The 21,436-nt window shown below is 50.7% G+C and overlaps 8 protein-coding genes across 8 annotated transcripts; 5 read left to right on the top strand and 3 right to left on the bottom strand.

The window, feature by feature from the left end:
• Positions 1–155: 155 nt before the first annotated feature.
• Positions 156–1,601, top strand: AKAW2_40331A (uncharacterized protein; the record flags this gene model as incomplete). The annotated part of the gene is made up of 1 exon (XM_041688647.1): positions 156–1,601. One exon carries the CDS (start codon positions 156–158, stop codon positions 1,599–1,601), a length of 1,446 nt encoding a protein of 481 aa, XP_041542411.1.
• Positions 1,602–2,721: 1,120 nt separating this feature from the next.
• On the top strand, positions 2,722–5,637 carry AKAW2_40330A (involucrin repeat protein; the record flags this gene model as incomplete). Its single annotated transcript, XM_041688646.1, has 1 exon — positions 2,722–5,637. One exon carries the CDS (start codon positions 2,722–2,724, stop codon positions 5,635–5,637), a length of 2,916 nt encoding a protein of 971 aa, XP_041542410.1.
• A 766-nt stretch (positions 5,638–6,403) lies between these two features.
• AKAW2_40329S (uncharacterized protein) lies at positions 6,404–6,907 on the bottom strand (the record flags this gene model as incomplete). The annotated part of the gene is made up of 1 exon (XM_041688644.1): positions 6,404–6,907. One exon carries the CDS (start codon positions 6,905–6,907, stop codon positions 6,404–6,406), a length of 504 nt encoding a protein of 167 aa, XP_041542409.1.
• A 645-nt stretch (positions 6,908–7,552) lies between these two features.
• AKAW2_40328A (tubulin gamma complex associated family protein) lies at positions 7,553–10,408 on the top strand (the record flags this gene model as incomplete). Its single annotated transcript, XM_041688643.1, has 1 exon — positions 7,553–10,408. One exon carries the CDS (start codon positions 7,553–7,555, stop codon positions 10,406–10,408), a length of 2,856 nt encoding a protein of 951 aa, XP_041542408.1.
• Positions 10,409–12,025: 1,617 nt separating this feature from the next.
• AKAW2_40327A (uncharacterized protein) lies at positions 12,026–15,171 on the top strand (the record flags this gene model as incomplete). Its single annotated transcript, XM_041688642.1, has 2 exons — positions 12,026–14,566; positions 14,620–15,171. The coding sequence occupies 2 exons, from the start codon at positions 12,026–12,028 to the stop codon at positions 15,169–15,171; spliced, it is 3,093 nt and encodes a 1,030-aa protein (XP_041542407.1).
• Positions 15,172–15,335: 164 nt separating this feature from the next.
• On the bottom strand, positions 15,336–16,222 carry AKAW2_40326S (putative mitochondrial inner membrane protease subunit Imp2; the record flags this gene model as incomplete). The annotated part of the gene is made up of 2 exons (XM_041688641.1): positions 15,336–15,708; positions 15,783–16,222. The coding sequence occupies 2 exons, from the start codon at positions 16,220–16,222 to the stop codon at positions 15,336–15,338; spliced, it is 813 nt and encodes a 270-aa protein (XP_041542406.1).
• Positions 16,223–16,874: 652 nt separating this feature from the next.
• dot1 (histone methyltransferase DOT1) lies at positions 16,875–18,380 on the top strand (the record flags this gene model as incomplete). The annotated part of the gene is made up of 1 exon (XM_041688640.1): positions 16,875–18,380. The coding sequence occupies one exon, from the start codon at positions 16,875–16,877 to the stop codon at positions 18,378–18,380; it is 1,506 nt and encodes a 501-aa protein (XP_041542405.1).
• Positions 18,381–19,494: 1,114 nt separating this feature from the next.
• On the bottom strand, positions 19,495–21,131 carry AKAW2_40324S (putative biotin-dependent 2-oxo acid dehydrogenases acyltransferase; the record flags this gene model as incomplete). Its single annotated transcript, XM_041688639.1, has 4 exons — positions 19,495–20,565; positions 20,629–20,700; positions 20,755–20,858; positions 20,960–21,131. The coding sequence occupies 4 exons, from the start codon at positions 21,129–21,131 to the stop codon at positions 19,495–19,497; spliced, it is 1,419 nt and encodes a 472-aa protein (XP_041542404.1).
• Positions 21,132–21,436: the final 305 nt, after the last annotated feature.

Below are 21,436 nucleotides of genomic sequence, written 5' to 3'. Positions count from 1 at the left end.
GGTCTGAACCAAAGTACATACCTAGCTCCGCCTTTGACCAGAAATGCCACGGCGCCCATTTGGCCTTTTTATTATCTTAGAGGCGCACCGTCCCTTCGCATTCGAGTGTGAGGACTCTCAATCTTACTCCAAGCCCTAAGAGGTCCACCGAGCAAATGACATTTCCAGACTCATCATCCCAGCTCCTCTCCCCGGTGGATCACACAGTCCCCAAGGTGTATTTCACTTTCTATGTTTCCTTCCTCCTAAAGGATCCACAGGCCGGCATTGAGTCTATCCAGAAGGGTCTAACAACCCTGATCAATCGAGTTCCATTTCTAGCAAAGGATGTGGCACCCTCCCACGTTGAGAATCATGACAACGTCCACTGCATTCAGCCCCCGTCAGCCAAGTCCCAGTCCATACCTATGCTTCGAATTAGACATCACCTGAACGAATCAGTCCGTTCAATGCTAGCCACTGCATCATGTACCGGGGTCGAAGACCTGCAATATTCCGAACGATATGCCCCATTGCCAACAGTAATGGATCCCCAAGAAAGCCAGCCCATACTGCGCTTCGTCGCGAATGTCATGGTCGATGGCGTCATTCTATCCCTTAGTTTCAACCACATGGCTGCAGACGGCACAGGAATTGGGAATATTCTGGAGCTACTGGCGGAGTGCTGCCGCAATGAACGCAAGCACCTTGGCCCCCAACGGTTCGACTTGAAATTGCGCCGTCAGTTATTATCGCCCAGTTGTGTTGCAGGAAAACAACCGCTAAAGACGTTCTGGGAGACATACACCCCTGAGGAGCCCTTTCATTGTCTGGAAAAGGATACGTGGTCCACGGCCACTGCCTCGATGGCCTCCGAGTTGAATACATTTCGATTCAGGTTTCCTACCCGGAAGATCAAAATCCTGAAGGACATCTGCACTTCTGTGCTGTTATCACATCCCGAAGAAGACAACATGCTGAGCAAGGAGCTCCGGCACTTTGTTTCGAGCAACGATGTGCTCACCGCGTTGCTATCTATCTGTCTCCAGCAGACGCGAACTGCCGCAGCCGCTTTGCACGATGACCACGATTACACCGTCGCATTCGTCGCAAATCTCCGTTCCCGTATGCGTCCACCTTGGCCTGAGCACTACATCGGCGTCCTGCTCACCATGGTGCTTGTTTCCCAATCCGAGTTGATCAATTTCGTGGACGAGACAAAGGTCGATCTTGTAGCACGTGAGCTGGGATTCGACAAAGATGAGCTAGTGCAGGTCACAAACCTGGCTATGAACATGCGCAAGAAGCTGCAGGGGATTGATGACGGTTATGTTCGAGGGCTACTGGCTCATATGCAAAAACAATGCGATTGGAGCCAGATGAATATCAAGGGAGGAGACTTCTCATATTCTAGCATTAGACACCTGAAGGTTCACGACCTCGATTGGGGTCCGAGTCTGGGCAAGACTACGGGCTTTCGGTTGTATTTTGGTTTGCTTGAAGGCTTTTGCCTCTTGCTGCCTGCAGATCAGACGGGAGATTGGGATATGCAAATTAGTCTGCGGTCAAGTCATCAGCGGGCGTTGATGGAGAATCGGTTGTTTCGGTGGGCTACAGGGTAATAGCCTGGTAGTCGTTGGTGGCTGCTTCGAGTCAATGATACTGGCATAAACTGTTACGACTAGATTACTATGGAGGCTAAGTATCAGCATGATTTCACAAGTTCAATTGCTTTGGCCTCAGCCACGGCGCGAATATATATATATATGTACTCTGGTCCTCAAGGCTACAAATTGATTCTGACGATGCAATGGAGTCAACAGGTGTCCACGACCAGACTAAGCTGCCTGTTCATAGTATAATCAATCCTACTGGAAAGGGTCACGGTAGTATGGATGACAATGCATGCAACACATCATGATAGCCCTCCAATAGTAGCTTGTACCTGGATGAATTTACGTATGTAGCTGTGAAAATACCGTTGATTGTGGGGCTGCTTCGGGCCGTGACCCCTGGATTGCCCATGTGGCCGGGAGTCCACTTCAGTAAACTGCAGACGAACGTCTCGGGGCATATGGCATATACAATTATTACATAGTATACAATAGAATCCCCCCTGTACTATTGCCAACCGTTGATGGTGGCTGGTGGCTGGGTAGTAAGTAGTATTTAAATGAATGTCTGTGATGTTTATCCGGGTTGACGAATGGCTGCGGGAATACGCGCCAACGGCACACTTTAAAAAAAAATATATATATATATAAATAAAAATAAAAAATAGAAGGAAAATTTTGTCAGGATCAGCTAACGTATAGAAAAGTGAACGCAACTAGAAATCCATCCCCTTTGCTTCCCGTGGGTTTCCCCTGAATCAATCACGTGACATAAGCCGCTCCCGTCCGGGGGCTGAAGATACTACTAATAAGGTAAGAACGATACAGCAAATGACTGGGGGACCCGTTCGTTGGCGGAGGTTCCGTTCCATGCTCCCAACATCACCTCCTTTGTGCGCTATATTTTCCTTGTCCACTCGTCAACAAATAGTGTTTGTCTTTGTCGCATGAACTGATTGTTTTATCATTATCTATCCACTTACCTCCCAATCACTTAGTCCTGAAATCTCTCTGGAGGTATTCCGGCTGCCGCGGAGAATGGCGACTGTTTGTTGATCCGCCAGATTGATTGAACATTGCGACCTCCTGCTTGCTTCTTTAGTCCGTCTTTCACGCTGAAATCGCTATCATGAGTACGTTTGACGTACACTCTCCCCGGTCGTCTTATGGCGAACCGACGCAGTATAACACCGCCTCCTACTATGGCGAACCATCGCAGCCGCCGCCAACCACCGTGCTGATGAATGGCTACCACAACGCCCTGAACTCGCAACCCGTGGAGAAATCACCTTACAATTATCCGAAGCCCACAAACCCACAAAAATCAACATTGCGCAATGCCCACGACCCCGTCGCCATGTACCTATTGACCGAAACCGCCATGACCGACAGCACACACTACGAGATCTTGTCCTTGGAGGAAGTGGAGGGCTTGAAGAAGGAGCACAAATTCTTGTCTAGCAGGTTGAACGCTGCCAAGGGGAATTTGGCCCTGGAAATGAAGCTCCGCGATGCGGCCATGTCGCTTAGCAAACTTTACACCACCAAGAGCTCCCGTGCGAGCAGGGAATATGATGTGGACTCGTCCCCCGATTCTCGCCGGAGCTTTCTGGGGCCCGACGGCTCCTCCCCGGATAAGACAGAAGAAGAGCTCGCGCAGAGCACTCGGAAATGCGAAGAGCTGGCCAAGGAGGTCTGGAATCTGGAGCAGAGAGTACAGCAAATCAACAACAGGTTGTTGGAGCATACAGCTGGGATCTTGCAGATGACACATAAGGGCCTGAAGAAAAACCTGCAAGGCAATATAGCCGATACGCCCGAGACCCTCGCTAGCCCTAATATGCATGGTAGCATGCACGACTTCGACGAGCGCAGCCTTTACAAACCGATCGAGGAGATGGGTGAAGCTTATGGATCCGAGGCGCGGAATGGACGTGGCTTGGGCAGCGCTGGGTTAGAGGCTATCCAAGACACAGAACGAAGATTGGAGTATCTAAGTGGACGGCTACGGAACATGATCCTCCAGTCGAACCCAGACAGTGGTCTGGCGCCAATTCCGCAACCCTCCCCAGGTCAAGACCCAAACTATCCTACAGCAACGTGCGAAGCACACCTCGCATACATCGAAGAAGGGCTAGACATGCTTGGCTCGAGCGCTTCCGGCGGTCTGTCCCAGACCAGGGGTGTCGACTACGATCACGAGCAGTTGGAAGAGATTAACGCGCGATTGTACAGCGTTGTTCAACAGTCTGGAATACCGCATGCTCAAACGTTGCCTCCTCCACCAGACTCATCTCAAAGCGACGCGGCAGAACACCTCGCCTATCTCAGTGCGGGAATTAGTGGGCTTGAAGGACGGATCGACAAACTGCTTGAACAAAAGAGCATCCTCACGACACAAATCCAACAACAGAGAGAACTCAATTCCAAATCGGACGCGGAGAGAGACGCGCACATTGCTGAGCTAGTCGAACAACTGGCCCATGTACGCAAAGACCTTGAACTATCAGAAAGCGAAGGTCAACAGTCGAGGGCGGAGCTAGAGCAGGCCTTGGAACAGCTCAAGGTTCTGCAGCAGGAGCTAGAAGGCCATAAGGAAGAGCACAAGATGGAGAATGTCTCTGGTGCTATGGCATCCGAAAAAGAGGCTCGCGCGCACGCTGAAGAGGAAGTCGAACGCCTGCAAAGTATTATTCAGGACCTCGAGCGCCAAAAGGAGTCGCACGCCGAGGCTCACGACGCGCGAGCCCGAGCAGAGGACGAACTTTCTCGACTTGAAGCTCATGTTGACGAACTCCGGTCTCAGCACACTACTCGCACGGAAGAGCTCACTGCAGCGCACTCCCAGGCCCAGGCCGAAATCACGCGCCTGCAAGGCGTGCTTGACCAGACTCAAGGTGAAATCGATGCCAAAATTGCAGCTGCTGAGGCGGTCCGTCTCGAACACCTCCAATCTCAAGCTGATACCCATGCCGAAGAGCTTGCTTCAGCCCGCGCGCAGGCAGACGGTGAGATTGCACAGTTGAAAGAGACCATCAGTCAACTGCAGAGTGAGGTAGCTTCGAAGGCGGAGGCCGCTCAAGCGCACGAACACACGACACAGCAGATCTTGCAACTCGAGGAGACCATGCAACAGATTCGTAATGAATCAGATGCCCAAATCAAGGAGGCTACGGAAGCCCGGACACAGGCAGAGACCGAGGTCGCCCGCCTGGAAACTGTATTGGGTCAACTTCGCGCCGAGGTGGAGCCCCAGCTCAAGGAAGCAGTTGAAGCACGCACGCAGGCGGAGGGTGAGGTCTCACGCCTGGAAACTTTATTATACCAGCTTCGAGCGGATGTGGAGGTGCTCGAGTCGCAGTTTAAACAAGCTACCGAGGCACGCACCACCGCCGAAGCGAACGCCACGCGCTTGCAGGCGGAGTTGACCGAGATGGAAGGCGAGGTTGTACGCACTCAAACCGAGCTGACAATGGCGAAGGCCGAGCTTGACGGTGCCTATGGATCTCGAGCCCAGCGTGCGGCCGACATTACGGCCAACCCTGCCATCCAAAGAGAATTTGATGCGCTGAACACCCGAAACCTGGAACTGGCCGAGGAGTTGGCAGCGCTTAAGGCCGGAAAGCCTGGCAGCAGCGACCTGCAGAACCGGGTCGATGCACTCCAGAAGGAACTGCGCGAGACAGTTGACGATTATGAAGCAATGACGAAGGCTAGTATCGAGTTCGAGAAAGAACGCGAGAGATTCGAGAGCGTTATTGACGCTCTACGGGATCGTTGCGAGCAGCTCGAGACTCAGCTTAATGAGGAACGGATTAGCTGGATGGGTAGTGGACGCGATGGCCACTATGAGAGCACATCGACGATGGTGCTGAAGAATGAGTTCAAGAAGATGATGCGGGACACGCGTATTGAAAACATGAAAATCCTGAAATCGGAACAAGAAGAACGACGCCGGCTGGAAGCAATGATCAGGAATCTGAAGAAGGAACAAGCCATTTTGAATGGCAAGCCTGGCATCAGCCCGAGTATACCGACTCAATGATCGACCCTGCCAGAGCCTGCTATGGCTAGGTGATGCCATCCAGGGAGTTCACAACCCACAGGAAGAAAGCTCTTTAGCATGCCAGATGCAGCCTCTACAACGCCCGTCAGCCATATGAGAACGCCGAAGGCACCCTGGCCCGAAAAACCTGAAGCATTGATTTCTCGCCGTGAGGCTGAAGACGCATGCGCTCTCCGGCTGAGTCACCGATATTTGTGCACAGGGCATTGGGCTTCTAGAGCTGCATACATTGCGGCAGGGCAGGTGACCAAATTCAAAATTTCAAGACTGTAAATATAGTAAACAGGTGCTGCATGATCAGATAACAAGCAATGTCGGGAGGTTGGTGTACATATGTACCTATAGTACAGACATGATTTTCACAATTTCAACGAGACTTTTTCTATGTGGATGAGGCCACTATAACAGGGTCGCCCAGGGACTTGCTCACTGCCTGAGTAGTTCAGTTCTTACTATTACTAGTAGTCAAAGCTCAGCAAGCGCTCCGGTTCTATCCGTGATAGACTCGGTTATCACTTATATCCTCAGCTATTCATATATCAATATTCTATATAATTAGCATACAGTAGTAATAATATATTACGTTACCATTTTTTCTAACATGGGTATTTTATATGATGCAACTACTTATTATCGTGACGGAGAATTGGCAGACTTTTGAGCAGTAAATTCAGTCGGTACAATCATTGGTACTATCTATAACAGGCAAAATAAAAATATAGAAAGAAATTCTTTGATTTTACCTTCAAGCAGCTTTCACTTTGACTACGACATTGTCCTGGATCAGGTATCTTCTGCACAGACACTTGCAACAGAAACCGAGGAATGAGACACATCGTTCTGTGGTGCAGAGATTATCTACCTCAGTAGTCGTCCAGACTTTATGTTTAGCTTCGCCACCTCGTTGACAGACAACAACAATATTTGAACCCAGGAGGCTTACAGTGGATGTCTGCCCTGTGCCCTGATAGGCCAATAGCGGTTTCATTGCAAGGGTTGAGTCTGATTCTATATAGTATGACTTGGACAAGGTATTTGTTTGATAACGTGTCTTCGTGACTGGTTTCTTATGAATTTGCGTACCCCTCTCAGAAAGTCTTCCTGGAGAAAGTTGGGTCCAAGTCTTGCCGGTTGACCAGTGGATGGCATTCAGCGAGTCAGACATATCGGACGAGGTAGTTGTATAGAGCTGCACATCGTGGGTAATCCACCCCTTCGGTATAATGTCGTGGAGAGCCGAATCTATCATGAAGTGTCGAATGAGTTTCGGTGTACAGAATTAGAGAGCAGCCCCAACCAGCGCGATGGACCGGCACAGTCATCCTTCCTCATAATCACATTCGGCATAAGTGTCACCCCTGCAGAGGTGAACTGAGTGCATCCTAGCCAGAGTCCAAGACCTTCGTACAATATAGTAGATGGTTTACAAGTGATCCTTATCGTGATCCTTATCGGCTTTATCAGCAGATAGTCACATCGAGCCACGTGACTGCCTACGAACTTCTGGGCCAATTCAACGGCCAGCTTCTATACACAATACCGATAGCCATACAAGCAGCAGCGAGCGCGGTTCTCCTCTAGTTGCCGCGCTTCCAAATTTAAGATGGTGCTCTTGCTATATGGATCAACTCACTAACGCCTGTACTCACTTGCGACCACATTGACCCCACACCTACATTCTCACCGTATGTCATCGCACGTTGTTTACCGCGTTGAAGGACCTTTGATAATCGTACTGACCCAGTATTGCATCTTATAGCTGTGCCGGCCCCTAAATACCCTTTACCTGCTTCTACCGGAGTGCTGGTCCGGTCTCTCCGATTCCCGCGATTACGCGATCGTTTGCGACCCGTTGCCCTGCACAGCATCTACAACTTGGTATCGCGTGAGGACGATGGATCCGGAGGACTCTCTTGCAGACCCGTTCTCCAGTCACGGCCTGTGGAGAGTCTCCAAGTTTACTTTACAGTCTCTACAGCCATTGGAGCCCTTGGGGTGGGATGAGAAGCTGCCTGACCTTTCGAGTGCTTTCTTCGAGTCTCCATTGAATATCTTCGACAAGTTCGGCACCGAAATTACTAGCCTAAATCCATTCGGTACTGAGCTATCAGATGCGGATCAGACGCTAGTGTTGGATACTGCTACTTCAAGTGAAACTGAAGTTATTGCAACTACTGATCAGCAGAACGTTGAAGAGGAACTGGAGGATCTATGGGCACTTGGAAATCAGGATATCAAGCAAGAGCGCTGCGACTTGTTGAAATCATGGGAGAAATACCGAGAGAGGACATATCGCGAACCTGTCTCGGCATATTTCAGCGAATCGGGTGCGAAAGGCTTTGATGCTGCATTGGCACGGCAAGCTGCAAAGGTAGGAACACAAACCCAGAGGTTCATGGTCCGGCGAGATGTGTTCTTCCAGGCGTTGCTCAAGCTTGGGCTTGGGTGGAGCTCCATGTTTTTCCGTTACGATGAACAAAATAAGCGGTTCGAACGAGTGCACAATAATATTCGGATTTCTGGAGTAACATCGGTTGCACTAAATGGAATTATCGAGGAGCTGCTTGAGTGCGGCACAAACATGCAGAAAATACGGGCTTTTGCCAACAAAGTGCCGAGCAGGACAAAAGAACTTTCTTCCCGGTCGGCCTTTGCGAGTGCCGCGGCTGTGGTTGTTCATACACTCGAGAAGCGGCTTGTCGGACAGTTCGCTAGTATTACCTCTCTCCTTCAGATCAAGGCGCTATTTTGTGAATGCGGCAAGGTGGTGAGCGTCCTGGCGAACGTGATCGAGGCAGTTGATATTGCAATGTCCGAGGCACAGATAATTTCTGTTGTTTCTGAACGAGCCGCCCACTTCTCGCAATTATTCGACCATATAGAACCTCTCTTACGCGAGATTGTGAGTCGAGTGGCCGAGCCTTGGCTGAGGCAAGTAGAGACCTGGGTTGGCCTTCGTCCAGAGACAGCGGCATCAGTAGAGCTGGCTTCCAGTGGTAGGAGCTTTGTTGTCGCGGAGACCCAGGAGAGAACTAGAAAGACCACAAAGATGCCGAGGGTTGACTACAAATATCTACCTGATAATATGCCCTCCCTCGTCCCCAATGATCTGGCGTCTTTGATCTTCGAGAGTGGACGAAGCCTCAGGCTCCTCAAAACACATCACCCACAACATCCAGTCGCCAATCACGAGATGTATCATTCTACTTCACCCACTTTTGAATGCGCAGGTACGTGGTTTGATATTACCAGGATCGAAAAGAAGGCCGCCGAGTACGAAGCTAGACTACGTTTTGAGATACTCAGATATAACCGTGGTGATATGAATCAAGGGTCAGACAGAATGTTCGTTACAGAGGCTTCCGAGCCCACTGGGGAGTCAGGTGTGCTCGCGGACACTTTTGAACTCTTTGACCTCGATAATATGCCAAATACCACGGGGCTGTTACCAATGGACGGAAGCTCTCGGGATAAGCTTGGCTGTCTAGTTGACGCAAATGTCCACTGCCATGCCGAACAACCTGCAGCTCACAGCAGCTTCGGACCTGAAATAACTTCATCATATTACCTATCATTGGCACCTCTTCTCTGCTCCCAGGCGCTATTGATCGATTTCTCGTGTCTCCATTTACTATTCAAAGAGCATCATCTCCGAACCCACCTCAACCTCCAATGGCGATTCCAGCTCCTTGGTGATGGTTATTTCACCTCTCGCCTCTCTGATTCCCTTTTCGATCCCGACATGGAAAGTGGTGAGCGAAAGGCTGGTGTAGTGAGGAGTGACATTCACGCTGGTTTGCGCTTGGGAAGCAGGGATACATGGCCTCCAGCTAGTTCGGAATTACGGCTGGTGCTCATGGGACTACTCAATGAGTGCCATGATGCGGAGAAACGCCTGGACCCGTCAATGAACTCTAGCCTATGGAATGAAAAGGAACTACCTGGTGGCCTAAGCTTCTCCATCCGTGACCTTACAGATGAAGAGGTCGTGAAGTGCAAGGACCCGAATGCCATCGAGGCGCTTGATTTCCTTCGTCTACAATATAAACCCTCGCCTGTCCTGGAGACCATACTGACTCCGAGTTCTCTTGACAAATATGACCGTCTCTTCAAGCATTTGCTTCGACTGCTACGCATGGATTCAGTTGTCAGAAGTCTCATTCGAGACTCAACTGCGAGAGACTCCCTATCAGGTGATACGCGGAATGTGATTCAGAAATTTCGGGTCGATGCTCAGCATTTTGTGCTGGCTCTAAGTGACTACTGCTTTCATGTCGGCATTGGTTCTACATGGCGACGATTCCAGGAGACGCTTTCTAACATTGAATCGTGTCTTGACCGACATGACATCGATGGTACAATCGAAGCGGCCAGCTCAGTACCTAGGTTGCGGGACTACCATGAAGACGTCTTAGATCAGATGCTTTATGCTCTTTTTCTCAGCAAAAAGCATACCGAGGTCGCAATACTTCTTGATGAGATCTTCGGAACGATTCTCACCTTCGCTCCGCTGTCGCAACTGGACGGGATTAATGGTGTACGGCACGAGGCTGAGCCTGCTGTTCGTCGATTATACAATCTCTTTCGGAAACAAACTTCTGCCTTTGTTGGCTATCTACGCAGTATCGAAGGCATCAAGTCGACGTCGAAATCTTTAGAACGGTGGGATACGACGTTTACTGCCAGGGAGGAGCCTGCAACAGTCTTCGACCATCTGCTGGCCCGCTTAGACACGAAGAGGTACTATTGAATGCCATGAATGGGACGTAAACTATGGAACCGTCCGATTCAACGTCACAGAACTTCAGCAGCGCCAGCGAGATGGATAGCCCGCCTGGATAGCAATGTAACGTGGCTTACATCACAGTAGCACCTAATGTTAAACAGCCGAAAACCGTCGTCGATTTATTGGTAGTTGCGACCCGAGGGTCTGCAGATTAACAACAATGTGCTGAAAGAGCCCGCGTATGTTGCCTTGGTTCTTTGTATTCATGAAAGCGGACTCTGACCCGGGCGCTTTCTGGAGTCCAGCCAGCACGTGGGGTAACATGGGATAATGCATGGCCTCCAAGTCACCATGGATTGACAGACTCTACTCGCTCAACCACCGATAACTCACATGGCAAGGAATTAGGATAGGGTGACACTTCCTGGTTGTGGTTGCAGTTCCATGGCTTCCTACTGTGATCGGAGGCAGTGCCATAACGGATAGCTGACAAGCAAAGAGGACCACAGTCGGTAATGAGCCCGCACTCATCATCGCGCGGCGGAGACGGTCGAGACGCGAGCCCAGGCATGGAAGCATCAGGAGAAAATAGAGTTTGCAGTAGACTCAACCCCCTCTCGCGTTGGACTCCATGATGCCTTCCTTCACCCCAACGGCTAAAAGTGTCCCCCAACGAATACTCCCCTTGTCTGGGCTCAGGGCACGATAGGAGATTTGGGCTTGAAGACCTCATGCTGCCATCAGAAGACGGGTCCCCCAGATCACGGTCAGCCGACTTAGGAAGTACCAACTTCGGTGCATGGCATACATGTAATGGATAGTAGGATACATCTGTGTGACAAGGAGCGGTCTAGCCCATCGCGTTAGTCGTATATGACAATGATTACCAACAGAGATCGATAGATAGATAAACAATCAGTACATAAACTACTACAGGAGTAAACGTGGGTGGGTCTTGTGGTGGATCGAGGAAATTAGAGGCGCCTTGGCAGTTCAGGTTCCTACTCTTTTTGTAGCTGGCAGTTACTATGACGTCATCACCCGCATAACATGGACTCAGCTTGTTCCCCATGCTTAATGCTATCGTGTCTTGCAACTGCAGTACCTTTACCAACAGGAGAAAACATACAACTAGTACTGGTCTAATTAAAAGCTCGAAAGCAAGGAAGACAAGAATTCCATTTAGATGTCACAGTCTGCTGCTATGAAGTACTGTAGTAGTTTGATCATCATAATCCATCAGCTTCCGATAAGCTTATCAGAGCTGCAGTGAAATCACGTGTCAAGATCATGTGAGAAGCGGGCCTCTCCCTATGACGAAGGGGAGTGGTCGGTTTCAGGCAACTTTATAAAGGGGACGCTCAAAGCAGTGCTGTCTCCGCAATGAGAACCTCATTGTGGGATCAGTCACTAGCAGCAATGCAAAGAGGAAGAGGATTCTGCTAAATGAATACGCCCGAACGTCAGCGACAACAACATGGCGACTGACCCACACGTCGCATTTCACCTGGACCAGTGTCAAGGTCTAGATCCGGAGTCGCACACTGCTCAAAAGCTTGTACGTTCTTCTATTAATTCCGAGGCTATATTCTGAAATGGCACTGATCCGTGAAGCATCATGCTTCGCCACACCACATACACATGACCAATAGGAGGTTCTTCATCGGACCGATCCCCCAGGGTTGGCTGCAGAATCACCGCAAATCATGGTGGAAGACGCGCATAAAGTTCAGTAAATATTCGTCGAAGACGGTTACGTTCTCAGCGGACCCGGTCATTGCGCATTATTCAGAGGAGCCTGAGACCGACCGTGAGGATTCGACACCGGAACAGGAGCCGGTTACAGATACCACGGAGGACGAGAGGACGGACAGAGATCAGGAGGAAGAGAGCAGTGATGCAGAAGCACCGACACGGAAAAGCCTTCGTACTGTGCCTTATACCCTGGAAGAAGATCATGATATCTCCTGTGTTACTACGGATTCGGAAGCTGTGCCCTCGGATTCGGGCGACAACAAACATGAACGCGACTTGGCCTCGTCAATGAGGAGACAGGATGGGAGTTCCGCATATTATACAGCCAGGGAGCAGGAGCCAATCGACGCCGGTCAAGCCTCCTCCAGGCCCGGTACAATGGACCTGGATCAGACCGGGGAGGGACTAAGTAAGCAAACGCTAAGTATACCTAGCCAAAATGGAGCCAGTCAGTCAAGCCCCATGGTACCTGCTAGTGACTATGGATCCACGACCGCGTTGCTAAGGCCAGATTCGAGATCCAAAGGGAAAGGACGACTCTCTGCTCCATCGTCGACCAACCTTGAACAACAGGAGCCTCAGGTCGAGACGTCAGAAGAGGAGCCCCTCGGGAACGGACATCGCCGTCGATCGAAGAGGGACCATTTACATTCGTTCTCGAAGCGGGCAGCCAAGCATAACCTTGATGACAACTTGCTGGACAAACAACAAAGGATCTTGGCTCGAGTGTCGAGGACGCATGCTAAACTTTCACGAACATGGCCGTACAGACGGAAGATGAAAGAAGGGGAGGTTATAAAAGCCGAGAAGATGGTCGTTCGACTCGAGGAGACGGTGCAGGAAAAGCTTCCAGACGACTATTCGGAGAATGACAGTCTGAAGATGGAAACCAGGGTTGTGGATCAATGGCGAGAGTACCTGGTGGCATGCCGTCTCGCTTCCGACGAAGATGCACCGTTCTGTCTCCAAATGTACAAGACCCGTGTTATACCTGAAGTGCAGAAGACAGGCACGCGAGTCGCCCCGCATTATCAAATACCCTTGGGGCGAAAGAAAATGAATGTGAACCTCTATTCGCATCTGGACAAGGCAATTGTGCTCTGGGGTCCCTGTAAGCGTGGGACTAAGATCTACATAATTCGGCCAAAGTCCTCCACACATGCTGTGGAATGGTTTACCTTTCTCAGCCAGATAATGGGAAAGCGGCGGCCGTCTTCGCTGCCTATCCATGTTCCCGACTTGGGCGTATCTCTTGTGTTCCATAACCCCTTTGAACAGTTAGAGGCTGCTCTGGACTCGAAGGGAAAGGGCACTGGAATCCTCAGTCGGGCTGTAGCTCAGGAAGAATCACCAGCGATGGCTATAGTACGTGGGTGTTTGAAGATGCTGGAGAATCGTCCTGAATGGGCCGAGGTCTTACAACAGTGGTCCAAAACTGAAATCATGGGGCTTGCTTGGAAACGGTACGATCGCCTGGAATGGATCCTGGGCGCCAACGAGGAGAAGATGTATGGCTCTCTTGCTATGCACATGACTCACGAGCTTGAACTACGCCCGAGGCAGCATTATCACACCTACATAAAGCACGATGGCGAGAGAGAAGACGAGCCTCAGCCTGTAGAAGGCTTCTTGGTGCGTCTGACATCCCAGCGGGGTGTACATCAGCGGATGAACAGGATGTTCTTCAAGCGGCTGTACTTTTTCACCCAGGATCAATATCTGTTCTTCTGCAGGCCGTCCAGGTCACTACCCCCAGCGCCTCCGAGACTATGCCGCGATGGCACTGAAATGCCTTCAACGCAACAGATTCTGGATGCATCACCTATTTCTTACGATGTCGATCCGTATCCGCTTGAAGACGGGGATATCTCTTGGCTGCGGAGCGGCAACAAGGACCACATAAGAACTCATGACGAAGAAGCCTACGTCCAGCGCCAGCGAAGCATTCACAATATTGAGCACGCTGATGGATTCATCGATCTCACTAGGGTACAAGAGGTCCGACATGTGCAACGTGATAGCTGCCCCGCCGATCGGAACATTGAATCAGGGCCAGATGTAGCATTCAATCCCGACGCAAGAGACACGCGCCAAGATGACGGTGCAACGCAGCAATTCAATGACGACAGAACCTTTGAGATGCTTCTGGACAACAACCTCGTGGTCCGCTTTCAGGCATACAATGACGTGACCAAGGCCGAGTGGATGAGGCGGCTCGAAGCTTTAGTGAAGTACTGGAAGTGCAGAATCGCGACCGATGCAGCTGAGCTTAAGGCTCTTCGGCAACGCAACCTCAAACTTCTGGGGATCGATGAGGAGTTGGAATCCATCATGGGCCAGTTCGCTAAGAAATGGGAGGTCAAGAAGGCGGAAGCGTCGCCTCTACTCCACAATATCTGCGTCCTGTCAGACTGTCGTCCAATCAAGGTATATACTATGCTGCTCCATTATGCTCCGACAGAACTAACATAACGCCCTAGATATCTGGTCATCTATATCGAAAACCCCGTCGCCACTCAACCTTCAAGAAAACTCACGTTGTTCTAACCGCCGGAAAACTATTGATCTTCCGCAGCTCCCTCCGAAAGCGCAACGGCGTTGAAGTTCCCCACATACACCAAAACCTGGAGACCTCCATCGATCTCCAAGACTGTTATGTATACTCTGGTCTGATGACAGACTCAGACCTTCTATACGCCAATCAAACATTCGACAGTAACCATCCAGGCCACCATGCCCTGCCCCGCGTGTATCTCTCATCGGATGCCTACACAAGTAGCGATGAAGATGCGGCGATCACGTTCGTCATCTGGCAGCCACTGAAGAAGAACCTGTTCCGGGCGCGTGAGCATGGAGTGAAGGGCCAGACGAAGCAAAAGATTAAGCAAGTGTCGACTCTCGGAGTCCACGGGCGAACCATTGTGTTCAAAGCCCGCAGTCGCGTCGAGAAAGACCGCTGGGTGCTGAGTATAGCATCTGAGATCAATCGCTTACAGGAGGATCAACCGGAGGATGTACGGATAATCACATAACACGGGATGTTAACTAGTATAATATATAGTATAAATTTCTGCAGGCAGATCTACCGCTTCATGATGCTTCTCTATAGAAATGGTAAATGTACAGAGCAAATAAACCAACCGTCTATGTACAGCGCATACCGACAAATACTAATACATCACATAACACACAAGATTCACTCCAAGAACGGCCTCTCCAACTTCACAGCCTCTTTCACCACTCGATCGCGCACCTCCTGTCTATAATCCTCCCCAAACTTGCGCTCCACATCACCTTCCACCACCCCATTCTCCCAACCCGACCAATCCAACCACCTCCACTGCGGATGCAGCACGGCCATCACCCTCCCCGTAATCAAACTGATACTCACCGGCCCATACGAATTACTATCAAGCGTCTTCCTCGGATCCTTCGCATCACCCTCCAACCAAACATGATTATACGGCACAATCTGCGTCTCCTTCAGACAGGGCTCTCTTGTGGTGATCTGATCTCCGGGCAATCCGATAATGCGCTTGATGGCCATGTGGCGGGGGTTCGCAGGGGATCTACCACACATGTACCATTAGTAAGAACGAAGACTACCACCACAGAAACCCACCACGGGCAGGGATAAACAAACCGAAACGTAACCACCATCCCCCTCTCCAACCTCCTCTTCCGTTCCCACGGCCACAGCCCACCCCCACCCCACATGTTCACAAGAACTATATCGCTCTTCGTCTGCATTTGGTCGTAATCTTCATTCAGGTACGGTGTCATGCTGGGTCCGCGTACCCACATCACTTGACATACGTGCTCGGAGAAGAAGAGGCCGATGGGGATGAGGGGGAGAAGGGTGCCCATGAAGCGGAAGGGACGAGGGAGAGAGGCGTAGCTGTTGCGGAGGTGGCTGAAGAAAGAAGGTCGGGGGTGGGATCGTGGCTGTTGGTGTTGTTGCGGGGGCTGTTGCGGTTGAGGGGTGGTGCGGCGCGCTTTGGCTAGATCGGGGGGTAGGACTCGGAATCGGGATGTTTGGGGCGGAGGAGGCGCCCGAGGGGGTTGTGCATGTGGTGGTGACATTTTGAGGGGTCTGGATGTGAATCAATTGGGGAGTTGTTGTGATGCGATTGATGGCCTCGGGGTTTAGTCGGAGGTGGGCGGATGGTGTCTAGGTGTTTGGAGGGGCGTGGAGAGGGTGAATGGAGAATGGCTGAGTCGCAGACGGTGTTGGCGAGAGACTGTGGTGGATATATGATTGTGTGGTGTTTGAGGGTGGTGAAGCGCAATTGCTGGATTGAATTGTATGGGTATTGAGTTCGACTGGTGATTATTGTGATAATGGATTCAATTGCGATTCCTTTGATATCATGAGCTTGTTTGCACTGTTTGGCGTGTTTGCATAACTGTAAAACCAATAATTCATACTTACGTAGTGAATCGGTGGGTAAACAAAGCGGCGGGTCAGGTGACTCGGGCGGAATCGGACAGTGACTTTCTCCGCCTCCCGCTTCGTGGGTGCCACTGCGGTTCGGGCGTGCATCTTGCATGAATCTCTCTTTTCACTAGACCCTGCTAACTTATTCCCCTTGCCGTTTGTTGTCTTGTCGTACATATCCTACTCGCCGTATATATTATATTTTCCGTTCTTGTGTATATCTTTCCAGCGCATCGCTGTCCTGACCTTCACCGCCCGCTCCCCTATAGTACGATTCTCCCGTTCCCGTCTTGCCTTATGGGATTTTTCGACCACCTCCAGAAAGGAGGCGCCTTTTCTTTACAACCGAAGAAGCCTCAGATCCGAAAGGTTGTTCAGACACGAACCGCCCCTGCCTCGCGATCCACCTCCCAGACCCCAGGCCCCTCCTCCTCTCGAACCCCTCCTGCTCAGCTCAAAGCGCAACAATCAGCAAGCAGATCCGTCTCCAGGGACCGTGACCCTCCCTCTGCGAAAAGGCGATATGGCACACCAGCGCAGAGTCGGAAGCGCCAAACTCCGGAGTTACGACTTTCGAGCGATGACGACGCGAGCGACACGGACTCTTCGTTTGAGGTGCGCAAACGGGCTAGGACAGGCGACAGCGCAGAGCCAGACCCGGCTAGGCGCGTACGATCTTTAAAAGCTTTTTCCGAAGATAGCATTCGGTCCCTTCCCATGATACATGCTGCCGACATTACCTCGCGCCAGAAGTCCGGCAACTTTAAGCCTGCGTTTGGGGCAGCCAAGCCACTACCGGAGCTACTCTTGCAGTATCCCAGTACTTCATCCCCGGAGAGATACGACCTTGTGGTTCCTCGAGACCATGACGATTTCAAGCCTATTGACGACATTGTTCAAGTCCTCGACATCGTGTCACAGAATTATATTCCCGACGAAGAGGCAGACGAATTTAACAATGAATCGACCGGAATAAAACGCAGACTACGACGCGCCCTTGCCCATTCATCAGAAGCGGATTTTCGGAGTATCGTGGCGGAGTACAATAGTGCGATTGTGCGGTTAAGACGTGATGGCAGTATCGCGAAGAAACTGGATTCAACGAGCCGCTTAAACTTACCCCACGTGGAAAGGATCCTGAATCAAATTTACTCGCGCACCGTGTCGCCTCGGGTCGAGTCTCTTCGCCAGTACGAGAACGGAACGGACAACGTGTACGGAGAACTTCTTCCGCGCTTCATCAGCACGATATTCAAGGAGACTGGGCTAAAGTCCGGCCAGGTTTTCGTCGACCTGGGCTCAGGTGTCGGTAACGTTGTCCTACAGGCGGCGCTTGAGATTGGATGTGAGAGTTGGGGCTGTGAAATGATGAACAATGCAGCCCACCTGGCGGAGCTGCAGCAGGCCGAGTTTAGGTCGCGATGTCGGCTATGGGGCATCGCGCCCGGGAAGACGCACCTCGTTAAGGGTGATTTCCTAAAGGAGCAGAGCATTATCGACGTTCTGAAACGCGCTGATGTTATCTTGATCAACAATCAGGCGTTCACCCCGCAATTGAATAACGAGCTCATTAACCACTTCTTGGATATGAAGGAGGGGTGTCAAATCGTATCCCTTAAATCCTTTGTGCCCGCAGGACACAAAATCCAATCTCGCAATCTCAATTCGCCCATCAACCTATTGAAGGTCAAGCAGAGGAACTACTGGTCGAACAGTGTGAGCTGGACCGACGTCGGCGGTACCTACTTCATCGCGACCAAGGACAGCTCCCGTCTGAAAGCTTTCGTAGATAGCATGCAATGATTTTTTGCTACCTACCCTGAACGCTTTCTGCTGTTTCACGACCGCCATGCTCGATTATTTTCGGTTTCTTGTATTCATACTTCTTTTCCCTTTCTTCTTTGATCCCCTTTTCGCATTTGTGGTGCTTGGGCTTAGGACGCGATACTAGGGTTTCTGATTCAGGCATCTGCATCAGCGCATGCTAGAATGATCTCAGTACTTCTCATTATGAGTACATATATCTGCCCACTTTTGCTATTGACCCTTTGAAGCTGTGATGAGAAACGATACGTGAGATGATGGTACATTGTGGATAGATGGCATATTTTGAAGATTGTTTGGCTTCTGCGTCTCTGACAGCATAGCATCACTGGCACGCATCGACTCGATCTCGGAAGCACCCCCTGTTCATCATACCATATTTTACAACAAGTATGGCTGGTGCCAGCAACCCTTCGAGTCACCGGATTACCGAACTTGCTAGCCAGCAGCACCGGATCAAACTCAACAACACTGATGCTGGAATGTCGCAATGAAGTGATAGCAAAACTGCATCATGCAATAGACAGTGAAAGACTGCGATGCCGTGGCCTCGTTTGTTGTATATAGAGTTGTTTGGCTGAAAAGCCAGGAGAAAACCTCCAGAACCCTACGATGTGGCGTGCTATCTGCCGACGCGGGGTGAAGAATAGATTAACAAAGCAAATCAAAATTAACCGATCTGCTATATTATCCTTTGAAATGCTGCAGCAAGGCGTCTTAGTCGGTTCGGCCAGGCTAGTCTGTTCCAAAATGACTTTAGAAGCATGTAAACTTGATTTGCGGCCAATTTGGCACTAATACCTAGATGAGAGTTCACCGACTTGCTACTCGACGATTAGTTATGCGATCGGCCACTGGCTCACGTTGTTGTTTGACCATGGCCGTGGTGCCATTTGAGTGCTCTATGTTTTACGATGTAAAGCGTGGGATGTATGGTATGGACATCAATGGCTGACAACCCAGCTTGCTCAAAGCCAAGCAGGGCGAAAATACATGTTTTCATCTGCAGTCATCTATGCTATGTGGCATTGAGCTGGCGCTAATCATTACCGCAGATGCAGGCATCAGACAGGGGGCTAATTCTATGTATAAGCTATCGCAAGTTCAACAGCATCTGCTCCGGTGACTCGACGAGTTCCCGGACGCGATTAGCCATCCGGGCCATCGTGGCACCGTCCACCACGCGATGGTCGGCGCTCCAGCTGAAATTCACGAGCTCGCCTTTTGTAACCTGACCAGCGTCATCAAAGATGGGTACTGTTCTGGATTTGCCAATGCCGAGGATGGCCATCTCGTTCGGTATGACTACCGGTGCGACGTATGTACCTCCAATGTTTCCGATATTAGAGGCAGTGATTGTGCCACCGCTGAGGTCGACGGGGGTGAGCTTTCTCTCTTTCGCGAGTGCGTTCAACCGTAGGATTTCCGCGGCAATTTCTAGGATGGAGCGATTGGCGACGTCTTTGATATTGGGGACTAACAAGCCTTGAGGGGTGTCCATGGCGACGCCGATGTTGTGTTTTGCCCGCATGATCAATTGTGGCTTGGCCGGATCGGTTGTATCGATCTTTGCGTTGAGAAGTGGGTAGTCGTTCAAAGCCAGGGACATGGCTTTGATGACGAAGGAGAGGAGGCTGATCTTTTGAGGGTCTTTGGGGTCGTTGGCTAGCTTCTTTCTAATGGCCATTACGTTATTAACGTTGAGTTCGTCAGCGTAGAGGAATTGCGGGATGCTGAGGGAGTTTGTCATGTTCTTAAACATCTGACTCTGGATTGGTGTTAATTTGACCGCGGTCTCTTCTTGCACCCCCTTAGCAGTGGGCTGTGTTGAAGGTGCTTGGTCTCGCTCGGCGATGAAGCGCTGCACATCTTCCTTGAGGACGCGCCCATCCTTGCCTGTCCCTTGTACATCTTCAATGTTCACATCGTGGATCTTCAGCATGCCACGGACCGCTGGGGTAGCCAATGTTGCATGAGGTGATCTCGGCTTGTTATTTGTGATGCCGTTTACTGGTGCAGGTGCAGTAGCTTGTGTAGGGTGTGGTGACGGAGCTTCTAGAGGAGGAGACCTGGCCGGTGCTGGTTCTATCGGTTCTGTCTTTGGAACAGGCGGCGGGTTATCATCCGGATATTTCCCGTTCTCAACTTCTATATCGCAGAGTGCCTATAGGAAAGAGGACGATTAGCAAGAACATTCCATGCTGCGGTGTATTGTAGTTGTTATTACCTTTCCTGTCGGTACCGTATCGTCTGCTTGGAAATGGAGCTTTTTGACGACGCCTTCGTATCTCGAGGTGATCTATAGCCATTAGCTGAATTTCCAGAGCGTGTCTCTAAGAACGCATGAACTAACATCATCAACGGCTTTATCCGACTGGTATTGACATAGTGGTTTCCACTCTTCGATGTATGCGCCCTCCTCGACATACCACTGGATTATTTGGACCTCCGTTATCCCTGTGGGAAATGTAATGTAAACAACCGACAATGAAGGGGATATATATGTATCATGACCACAAGATGGTGGAAAGACGGTCATTTGGGCAAAATGAACTTACCTTCGCCAACATCTTTCAGTACCTGAGACTTCACCCCCCACAGAGAGGCGGCGGCGTGGAATCCTCGACGAGGAAGAGGTCGTGCCTGGCACCGGATCACTGGCAGGGACCTTGGCCCGTGGCATAGCTGGAAAGCCCGGGACAAGCTCCCAGTTGAGCGCAAAATATTCATAGTTAACCCGGTGTCGGCTTCAACAGATAGAAGAGGGAGATTACACGGAGGGAGGGACTAAGATGTAGCATTCCGGCTGCAGGATGGATGATGGGAGGGGAGTATGTAAGTAATGCTTCCTGTTGTTATCCAGGTACACCGGCGCCCGATGATAACCGATGCCTGGCATCATAGCACGTGACGTTACTCCGCATTTCCACTTTCCGCCCGCAACTACTAGTAACTAATACTTCGGGGCCGCTGGTTCTTTCCGCCATTGGAACATGGCACGTGCGGGCCGAGCTATACCAAAGGGTATATGACGA

The sequence above is a fragment of the Aspergillus luchuensis genome, chromosome 4 (assembly GCF_016861625.1).
Source record: "Aspergillus luchuensis IFO 4308 DNA, chromosome 4, nearly complete sequence".
In the NCBI taxonomy this organism is placed as follows: domain Eukaryota; kingdom Fungi; phylum Ascomycota; class Eurotiomycetes; order Eurotiales; family Aspergillaceae; genus Aspergillus; species Aspergillus luchuensis.
Note: the sequence above shows the minus strand (reverse complement) of the source record. Positions and strands in the feature narration are given on the sequence as shown.